The 11,256-nt window shown below is 35.0% G+C and overlaps 1 protein-coding gene across 1 annotated transcript in view; it reads right to left on the reverse strand.

The window, feature by feature from the left end:
- The window catches only part of LOC115232214 (metalloprotease mig-17-like), a 30,136-nt gene extending 22,624 nt beyond the window's left edge, over positions 1-7,512 (reverse strand). Inside the window, exons 1-4 of the mRNA XM_029802059.2 lie at positions 7,453-7,512; positions 4,443-4,548; positions 3,967-4,131; positions 1,370-1,496 (exon numbers count right to left, since the gene is read on the reverse strand). Of these exons, the coding sequence (XP_029657919.2) occupies positions 1,370-1,496; positions 3,967-4,131; positions 4,443-4,528 (378 nt within the window). The 5' untranslated portion in view covers positions 4,529-4,548; positions 7,453-7,512. The remainder of the gene's footprint in view (positions 1-1,369; positions 1,497-3,966; positions 4,132-4,442; positions 4,549-7,452) is intronic.
- Between the last annotated feature and the right edge of the window lie 3,744 nt (positions 7,513-11,256).

The following is an 11,256-nucleotide window of genomic DNA, read 5'->3' on the forward strand; positions in this document are numbered from 1 at the left end:
GTCAACAACATGATTAACAATGACAGCAGCAGCAGCAGTGACAACAATGGCAATAACAGCTACCACGATGTAAAAGTGAACATTTGAGTGATGATAATGATGATGAAAATGATGATGATGATAGTGTTATTTACTGCTTTTTCATGACTGTGAAATCTTTTGGCTTCTAGATAACATTTTATGGCAATCTGTTTCGAGTCTGGAGTGTAATTTCATTGAATAAAATGAACATAGTTTCAGACAGATTACTATTTAGGAGTTAATGATTATAGTTTGATACCCCAATCAAGTAGTGATTGATACCACTTAAGCTCTTATCAAAACTGCTCTAGAGGTATGCTATAGACTTGCATTGATGGATAACAATACCTGGTGAGATGCAATATTGTCAGCTTCTGTAGCACACACAAAAAGTAGTTTCCTGTTTTGAAGAAATTTTAAATACCTTGACAGATTTCAATTAAAGAAGGACAATTCCCAAGAAGTTAGACCAGCCATGGACAAGCAGTTTATGACTCAGTTTACGCCTAATGTCACATTTATTATTCACACTGGGCTTGCCAAATGAAAGGACATAATTATGCCCAGGATGCTACCCATACATACAGATGCACCAGAGTCATGGTAAGATGTGCTCAGAAGACACTGTAAAGTTGTTGGTGATAGGAAGGGCATCCAGATAAAGGAAACATGCCAATGTATGAGGCAAGACATAGTCCCCTATCTGTCAAGAAGGGGAGGAATCCTATATAAGAACTGATTTAATTTAAGATAATCCTTCTAACTCATGTCATCACAGAAAAGTAGTGTGGCTGCGTGATAAGAAGTTTGCTTTCCAACTGCAATGGTTTCAGGTTCAGTCCCATTGCATAGCACCTTGGGCAAATGTCTCCTATTATAGCCTCAGGCTGATAAAAGCCTTGTGAGTGGATTTTGTAGATAGAAACTGAAAGAAATCTATTGTGCGTGTGTGTGTGTGTGTATTTTTGTCCTCATCACCACTTGACATCCCGCATTGGTTTGTTTATACTTCAGCAACTTAGTTCAGCAAAAAAGATCAAGAGAATAAGACCCAGGTTTAAGAAAATAAGTATTAGGGCTGCTTTATTCAACTAAACCCTTCAAGGCAGTGCCCCAGCATGGCCGCAGTCCAACAATTGAGACAAGTAAAAAAAAAATGCTGCTGCTGATAGTGGTGATGGAGCTGATGATGATGATGAGGTTGATGGGGTGTTTGACGTTGATGAGAACAATGGTGATGATGACAATAACTACAACGATGATGATGATAATGATGTAAATGATTATCTTTCGATAATTAACAGTTTAATTGTAATTGATAGTTTACTTCAATTAAATACGAACTTACTGAGCAAAGTCCTGTAGAACCAGTGAATGTCCTGCATTGTTCTTGAGGACTGTAGACTTGTCCAGTAGGTCTACTAACAGTGGGTATATCATTAAATAGTTTTCCTGGATTTTCCAAGCAGTTATTTCTGCAAATGTAAAATATATTATATCTATAAGACATATTAATTGCATAAACATTTATAACTTCTTAATCTAAGCCCCTTTTATCTTATACATATAAATGTATAAATCTATAAATCCCTCTCTCTAGCAGCATGGTCATCTTACCTGCATATATCATACAATGTATCTGGACATCATGTTGTTCTCAGGGGTCAATCGTGCTCAGCCTTTCACATAACCTAATAAACAATACTGAACTCTTCAGTTGACTGTCTATTATTTCAATGCTATTGTTAATGTTTTTATCATTGAACTTTTAATTATGAAGTATTATACTAATATTTTACTACTTTGTATATTTTTTCATTCATTAGGTTCTGACTTGTTCAACTCCCTGTTACACTAATCATATAGCTATCACTTGCCCCTTTAAGATTATTAATATTCACTCTTCCTTTTATCTAAGCCTACTTATATTGTTTTCATCCTTTCAATTTATTCTTGTCTCACCATCTTCTTGCTATCTCTCTTCTTTTCCATACTTCTTTATTTTCTCTTTGAACATTTACGATTTCTTTGAAGCTACTCCAAAAATACCCATCTCAACTGATTTATGATACTCTGTATAATGATACACACATTTAACATTGTTTTACTTTCTCAATTAGACAACTGTCTGAGTATACAGACTAACTAATAAAGCCAGCTTCAGAAATGATCTTATCAATTATTACCCAAAATCTATCATTTTTACCTTTTCTTTATTTGCATGTTTAGTAGAATCTCCTCCTACAAGAATATGAATGCCTTCTTGTCTGTAAGCCCATGTAGGTGAATTCTTTCAAGTTTTTCTCATATGACTTTATTCATTCAGTCATAATGAAATGACTATGAGTTTTATGCTAAATAATCAATATTTTATCATCAATATTACACAATCATTGCTTATAATCATGTTTTCCAATTTGTTAAATATATATTGAGAGAATGTGAGAGTGAGTGAGTAAGTGAGTGAGAGAGAGAGAGAGAGAGAGAGAGAGAGAGAGAGAATAATAATAATAATAATAATAATAATAATAAGAAGAGAAGAAGAAGAAGAAGAAGAAGAAGAGAAGAAGAAGAGAAGAAGAAGAAGAAGGCTACCTAAGGTAATCCATTGTTTCCTTTTACTGACTGTTTTCATCTGGCATCATGCTGTGCTTGCGAAGACCCACCCATCTCAGCAGAACTCATGTTCTGTCAAGCCTTCTCCCACAACTCAGCTTCTATTTTACTCACTTTCTGCTACACTGAACTAATTCCCTGTCTCTAATTATCTGTCACACCATTTTTACTCAGTGCACTTCCTATTGTCTCATATTCATGTTGTACCTGAATCTCACATCTTTTTCTTTCTCTCTCACTTTCCTTGTGGGAAACCTCTTCAGCAAGACACTTGCTCCTCTACCTCTATCACAGTTTCTTTCTCCAGTCTATACCCCACTCATTTGAGGGGTCTTATCTTGTGGGTACTCAACAACCTCATTGATGCTGATGCTATGTAAAAAGTATGCAGTATCTGCTGTTAAGTTATTGACACTAGGAAGGGCATCCAGCCGTAGAAAACCTGGCAGAGCCCTCTGGCTTATTTATTCTTGTCAAACTAAACCAACTCATACCAGAATGGAAAAAAAGGAAGGAGGTTAAATGATGATGATAATGACTGTCTTGTTGTCTATCTCATCCAGGTAAAGGTGACATTTGAAAACCTTGCACCATCATCTATATACAGCTGATTTGTAAACCAATATTTATATACCCCAGCCTTGCATTCTGTAATTTATATACCCCAGACCTTTACCTCACCATTTACATACATCAATCTTGTATATACCCTAGTCTAATATTTCATCATGTGCACCCTGTTGTCTATATACCCTAGCCATGTATCACACTCATGCATTGAATAAATTCCTTAAGTACCAATATGATGTGATGGTGATACTACAAGACAAGAAAAGACTACTATGTGGTCAACCTGCTAGAAATAGCAGTGAAATTTTACTCAAAATACACAGTGCCTTATTAAAAAAAGACACACATTGGATAGTGTGGTCATGGGGATGCATTGTGCCTTGTGAAAAGATGGGATGGTCACAACAAGTAAAACAGCTTTGATTCCAGATTTGGCTCATCTCAGTTGACCTGGGGCTAAACAAAAACAACAACAACAACAACGATAATGATAACAATGACTATAGTAAGAAAAATCAAAACTGAAGTTAATAATTAGAGAATGGTAGAATTGGTAGATTGCAAAACTAAATACTTCAAGCTATTTACTTGTCCCTTTACTTTTGGAAGTGAAATCCTGCCAAGATAACTTTGTTTTGTTTCCATAGAGAGTCAGTAAAATAAAGTACCAGACAAATTTTGGACAGTACATCTCTACCAATCCCAACATATCATATTATCACTAGGGTAGAAAACTATATTTATTTCCAATAAACTTACGACAGATCTTGCACAAATCTTTTCATTGTATTGATACTACAGGGAGAGAATAGAAAACTGTTCAGTTTTTGTGATGGTGATTGATTATTCACAACACTTGCTGACATAATATAGGAATCACTCTCAAGACACTCGTTGTCAATTCCATCATGTTTACTGTTCAAACTATAATGAAAAACAAATATACAAAAATTAAAATTAAAAAGAAAAACAAAGAAAAATGTAAGATTAATTTTGGAGAGGCAAATAATAAAAATCAAAATTAAAATAAAACATTAAAATTGTGAGGCAGTTATCTAGAATGTCTTTGTGAAGATGGTCATAACTGTTATCTGAAATTATTACTTTTGATTAACAAATTGATTATTGTAAACAAAATGCCATTGATAATGGCTTTATATATTTAAATATTTAAATAAAGTTATTAAATGTCCTCATTTTTATGAGGGTTTGATCCACTATTCCTTGATCCATACCTGTGTCCAATTTCATGAGCAGCAATTAAGACTTCTGTGAAACCTCCATTTTGAACAACAACAGAAACACTTTGCACTGTGCACATTGCCCCAACATTTGCTATCCCTGAAACATGTAAAATAACATGTTAAAAACACTAATTTCTGTGGTAAAGCAGAAGAAAACCCTGGAAATAAATTATATACAACACCTGTATCTCCTATACATACATGTACACAGACATGCAAATGTACATATCCACATACACATAATATACACATGTATCCTCATATGCGCGCGCACACACACACACATCCACATACATGTCAACAGGCACTCACTTGCCATTAAAAGCAACAATTACCTCTCACACTTTCAGTTAGTCAGAAGCCAAAGACATGAGTAGCCCACATGTGCTTTGCCCTGGATCTCTCCAATCTTTTCTTACCTCTTTACTTTCTTCCTTGGACTTTCTGCTTGTATCCAACAGAGGCTGATGTCACTGTGCAACACTCAAAAAAGTACAAGAGATCTGTGGCCATTTTTATATCCAAAATGACATGGGAAATCCATTTCTGGCCTTCTTTTTGTTGAATTAGGCAGGGTTTCTACAGAATTGTCACTGTATAACCTTTTTGTCATTATTACTAAATAAAATTCTCTACCACATTGTAAAATAGGTTTCTACCCAGGGCTAGAGACCAATCTTAGTAACACCTACAATGTGATTCAAAGTTTGTGCTTAATGTTATTTTTTATCTTTCAGATCTTATTTGTTTTCAACAGATTCTGTTATATCTGTGGGGAATTGACTTTTGCTAAAGAAAAGTGCAATATTACATGCAGTATTACAAGAAAATATACAAGGTGTACTTTGATTGTTATTTAGGAGACCAGGATAAGTCATGGGCTCCTCATGTGTGTTGCCTTACATGTGTGAAGACATTGAGTGCCTGGTATGCAACAAAAAACGTTCACATGAAGTTTGGTGTGCCAATGATTTGGTGTGAGCAGAAAGATCACTCTAATGATTGCTATTTCTGTCACCATGACTTTACAGGCTGTACTACAGCAAAGAAAAAGAAACACATTGTTTACCCAAATTTGCAATCAGCAATGTGCCCAGTAGAGCACTCAGAAAATTTACCTGTGCCCAAACTTCCAGATCAAGAAATACAGAGTTCCAGCAGTACTGATGAACATTCCAGTGGTGAATGTGTGGAGCCCAATGATCCTGAAAATGAGAATAAACCAATACCATTTTCTCAAGGGGCTCTAAATGACTTGTTCAGGGATATCTAATTAACCAAAGAGAAAAGTGAGTTTCTGGCATCAAGGCTTCAAGAACATAATCTCCTTGAGAAATGAGTGAAGATAACACTGTACAGAAAACGTACAGAGGATCTGCTTGCATTATTCACCATGAAGAATGACTTGTGGTTTTGTAATAACATCACTGAAATTTTTGAGCAACTGGAAATACCATATGATAAAACCAACGGGCAATTTTTCATAGATGCATCCAAGGACAGCATCAAAGCTACTTTATGAAATCCCCAGTTTACAGGTTTTATGTTTCAGGTACAAGATCCAAATTTTGAAGTGCATGTTACCAAGAAATTTATAGAAAGCATAGAAAAGCTTCTCTTAAGCAAATAACTCTAGACTTGTTTTATAAAAAGAAATCTACAAGTCCATCTATGAATGCTTGTGAATTGGCAGTCATGTATACAAGTGATGGTATGCATGAATCTAGTATGAGTGAAAGTGATTCAGAAAATGATTAAAATAATAATAATATTTTTTTATTATAAATGATCTTGACATTCTTTTTATATTACATAAAATATTCTTTCCATTCTACTGTTGTTTTATTGCCATTTATTTACAAGTATTATAGATTTTATATGTAAAATATTTTTCTGGGAATGAATTATGATTCATAACATTGTTACTATGGGAAATTATTGCTCTGCTTTATGAGTTTTTGCTTTATGAGTGGCCTCCACAAACAAATTAACTCATATATTGAGGCATTACTGTATATTGTTTTGAAAATAAAAACACATGCACTGATTTTATTTCCCTTCTTTTTATTGTTAATGAACTAATTAATCAATTAACTTATTTGTCACATGACTAATTGCTTGATTTTTTAATCAACTAATCAGCTGGTTTGTCACAGTTCTTTCATTGCCATTTGTGACCACACCATTGACATGGCTTCATTGCTTCAGCTCTGCAATGATGTATCCACACAGGATAAACTAAGGCTTGTTATTGTAATTATATATTTTGGAATATGTATGAGAAATTGAGTGAGAGAGTATGTGTGTGTCACTGGTGATGAGATTTCTTTGTTTCATTTGGTCAGTGTCTGTGAGCACAGATTGCATGTATGTGGGCATGTGCATACATGTAAACATATGTAGTGACAACTTAAGGCATGGACACACTGGATAGTTACCTATGGACTCTTACAGGTAGAGGGGCTCAATTCTAATCTATGTATATTGTGGCTTGCTGTCGATAAATAAATACTATAGGGTCTAGTGCATTGAATTGCCAAGCTGCCTACAATACTGCTAAGAAGACCCCAAGCATATGTGTATATGTGCATGCATTTGGGTGAAGGAGTTTGATGGTCACTTAGTCCTGTATGTTCATCACATGTCTGTGATAGTGAGATTCTGGTTAACTAACTCAATTTTGATTCTCTACTGAAGCCAGTTTAATATTCTTCCCTGATCTAAAAATCAATACCATTGCAAACTAATTTAAAAAGTGAAACTCTCGACTATTGTATTGTTTTCCTCTGGTCTATGATATTCTGTCTTTTAAACATTCTGTCATGATATTCAATCTTTTAAACATTCTGTCAATCAATATGTCTTGAATTTGTAGGCATCTTCTTTTCTTTGTAATTCATTATGCTACAGTAGTCACAAGCCTTCTTTGGGACAAAATCATTAATGAAGAAAACGAAAGGAGCACAACAATTAACTTCAAAAAATGACAATAATTACTTACCAACAGTTGAAGAAGCACCAGCTGAAATTTTGTATCTGCAATAAAAATAAAAACCATTTTTTCAACGTTTTATATGGCATAAAATATATGCAATTGGAAAATGTTGATACATTAATTGATGTACAAAGGCCTAAAAAACTATGATGTATGGAGTATTAGAGTGAAAAACTAATGTAGAAAAACCTAAAAAAACTGTATTATATGCAGAATTGTATTTTATGATTTTACTTGTCATTGACTGTGGTTCAGCAGTTAGCAGTGGTTGTGGTTCAGTACCACTGTATGTCACCTAGGGCAAGTTTCTTCAACTATAGTTCCAAACCAATCAAAAATTTGTGAGTGCAGAAAAACTGAAAGCAGATTGTCATTTGTATTGTGTGTGTAAGTGTGACTTTAAACAGCATCCACTAGCAGGGTCCTAGTATGGGAATGCCAGAGCTTTGGGGTGTGTTGAACCACTTCTGAGCCATTATTGTTCCCAGGTCTACTCTGACCTGGAGTAGTAGCACTTGTTAGGATCCCAGATATGTGATAATTACTTTGTGAAGGACACCTACTTCTCATTAAAACTTCCCTCTAGAAGGTAAATCCCTATATATATATCTATGTGTATATGTATACACATATATAAATACACATACATACATACATACATACATACATACATACATACATACATACATACATACATACAACATATATGATCCTCATTTAGCATTCAGTTCCTATGCTTGTATGGGTAGGATGGTTTGGCAGGTATTGAAAGGCTAAAGTATGATAGAGGGACAGGTACATGTGTTTCTCTATAGAGAAGATATATGGCTGAAGGAGATAAGAAGGTAGTGAAAGGACAAGAAGGTGAACATAAGAGGATAGGGGCAGTGGGTCATGGAAAGTGATGAGAAATGTGATGCTTTCATAAAAGTGTGAGGAAGGAAGTTAATGTAGTGAGTGATGAACAAGAGTGTGGGTATGATGGGGATATATCAGTGTGTAGAGTGGATAAGATAGAAGATATTAAAGTGGCTCAGGAAAGAGAATAGAACAGAAAAAAGTTGAATGATGTGCAAAGTGTAAGAGCAGTGGAGAGGGAAATATAGGGAATGTATCCTGATATTTACCTCTCCACTGCTCTTACAGCTATAATATGAGGATCATGATGGTAGATATGGGAGTGCATTGAGAATGATAACAGATAAGGAAGGTGTTTAGAATGGAATATACCAGAAGGGAGAAAGAGCAGTGATTGAAGGTACAGAAAGGAGGTGATTGATTGAAATAGTGATGGTAGGGATGTTGAGGAATGGAAGCAGTTCTGGGGAGTGGTGTGAGACCATGTGGGAGGAGATGGCATGTAATGTGTGCCAATACTGCTTTTGGATGAGTACAGCAGTCATTTAATGTAGTACCATAGTTGGGAGAGGGATGAAAATGGAGGGATTGCTTGACATGTCAAAGAGAGGAGGAGCAACAGGGTCTCACATGTACAAGCATAACTGAGCAGTTTTAAGATATCATTTTTGCTGTAATGGACAGGTCTTTTCAAGTATGGTAAAATGCCAGTCATCCCAGGCCTTTGTCGGCTCCTCTGTAAGGCTAGTTAACATACATGTGCAGGACATGTTTGTAGCTACATAAGTACATTTGCATAAAGGTATATAATATAATAATGAATTTGATATTAATAATAATCACAATAATGGTAATAACAATAATAATGATAATAAGGGTAATGAAAGTGGTAAAAATATGATGTTGAATATAACTGGGTGGCATACAAGTTATATTGATGTCTTTTATCTTTTATTATTTACATGTTTCAATCATTAGTCTGCAACCATGCTGGAGTACTATCTTGAGGAATTTTGTTTGAACTAATTGACTCCAATGATTATTTTTCTATTTTAAGCCTGGTACTTATTCTATAAGTCTCTTTAGCTGAACTGCTAAGTTATGGCGATGTAAAAACACAAATGCTGGTTGTCGAGTGGCATTGGGGGACAATCACAAACACAAAGACACACACACACACATATTTGTATAGATATGTGTATATGTGTGTGTATATATATATACATACACACACACACCCATGGAAATATGTGGGATGTACTGGGAATTCTCTCAAGCAGCGTCTTTCCAACCATTTGTACTCCTTCAGAGTTCTGGAAAGGAGTTTACTAGCCTTACAGAAGAGATCTCAAAGGCCTGAGATGAATAAACTTCCACACAAGTGTAATCACTGATTCCAAGGACACTTATGTGGCATCTAGCTACCTTGTAATTAGTCCCTTGAATCTTTCATATATATATATATATATATATATATTTATTGGTTGGTTGGCATCCTTTTTGTCTCGGGAGACAATGGAGTTGCGCATAAAGTAGTCTAGTCCGGCTTTTACATTTCATGTCCTGATACATTTCCTGCTGTGGCTGTGTAGTCCTATCCTGGACAAACACTCGCTCTGGCAGGTACCGCAAATGTAGCGAAGACTGTTCCTGGCTGATTGTAATGCCATAGTTTCTTGTTGACGTCTTTTCTTGTCTTTCGATTTCTCCTCTCTCTCTCTGTCACTCCTTTGTATTCCCTCTTTTACGGTACGTTGCCAGTCCCCACGGTTGCCAGCAACTGCCTCCTAACTGCTAATATTGATGTTGCAGGCCTTCATGTCCCTTTTGCAAACATCCTTGTAACGTAAGAGCGGTCTACCCACAGACCTAGTACCCCTAGAAAGCTCTCTGTAGAGTATGTCCTTGGGGATTCTGCCATCTTTCATATGGTTAACATGCCCAAGCCATCTCATACGTCTTTGTGTGAGGAGTGCAAACATGCTTGGTATTCCTGCTTGCCTGAGGACATCTTTGTTGGGGATATAGTTCTGCCATTTGATGCGGAGGATTTTCCGGAGGCAGCGCAGGTGAAAGATGTTTAGGCGATGCTCTTGGCGTGTGTATAGCGTCCAAGTCTCACTTCCTTACAGTAGAGTGCTAAGTACACATGCCTGGTAGATCTTCATTTTCGTGGTCTTGGTCAGCTTATTGTTGTCCCAAGCCAATTTAGAGAGTTAGGCCATCGCAGCAGCTGCCTTGCCAATGCGTATATTGAGCTCAGCGTCGAGGGATAGGTTGTAGGTGACGGTAGAGCCCAGATAGGTAAACTTCTCCACCTCTTGTAATCTGTGGTCTCCAATATGTATGTTTGGGATGTCCGATGTAGCCTGGCCCATGATATTGGTCTTCTTAAGGCTGATAGCTAAGCCAAAGTCGTTACATGCTTGCTCAAAACAGTTAATGAGCATTTGGAGGGCTTCTTCTGTGTGTGATACCAGGGCGGCATCATCAGCAGCAAATATATATTAATATATATAATATATATTATTATATATATATGTATAATATATATATGTATATATATATATGTATATTATAATATATATGATATGTATAGATATATGTATATATATATATGTATATATATATATGTATATGTATATATGTATATGTCTATATATATATATATAATATATTTATAATTATATATATATATATATAATATATATATATAATATGTATATATATATATATGTATATATATATAACTATAAATAGCAATAATAATTCTCTAAACGAGTATATATAATATATATATATATATATAGAAATATATATAGATATATCTATAAATATATATATATATATATATATATGTATATATACATATACATATATATAATATATATATATATGATTGATTGATTGATTGATTGATTCCAGTTTCAGCCCATGAGCTGTGGCAATGCT

The sequence above is a fragment of the Octopus sinensis genome, unplaced genomic scaffold (assembly GCF_006345805.1).
Source record: "Octopus sinensis unplaced genomic scaffold, ASM634580v1 Contig20026, whole genome shotgun sequence".
Lineage (NCBI taxonomy): Eukaryota > Metazoa > Mollusca > Cephalopoda > Octopoda > Octopodidae > Octopus > Octopus sinensis.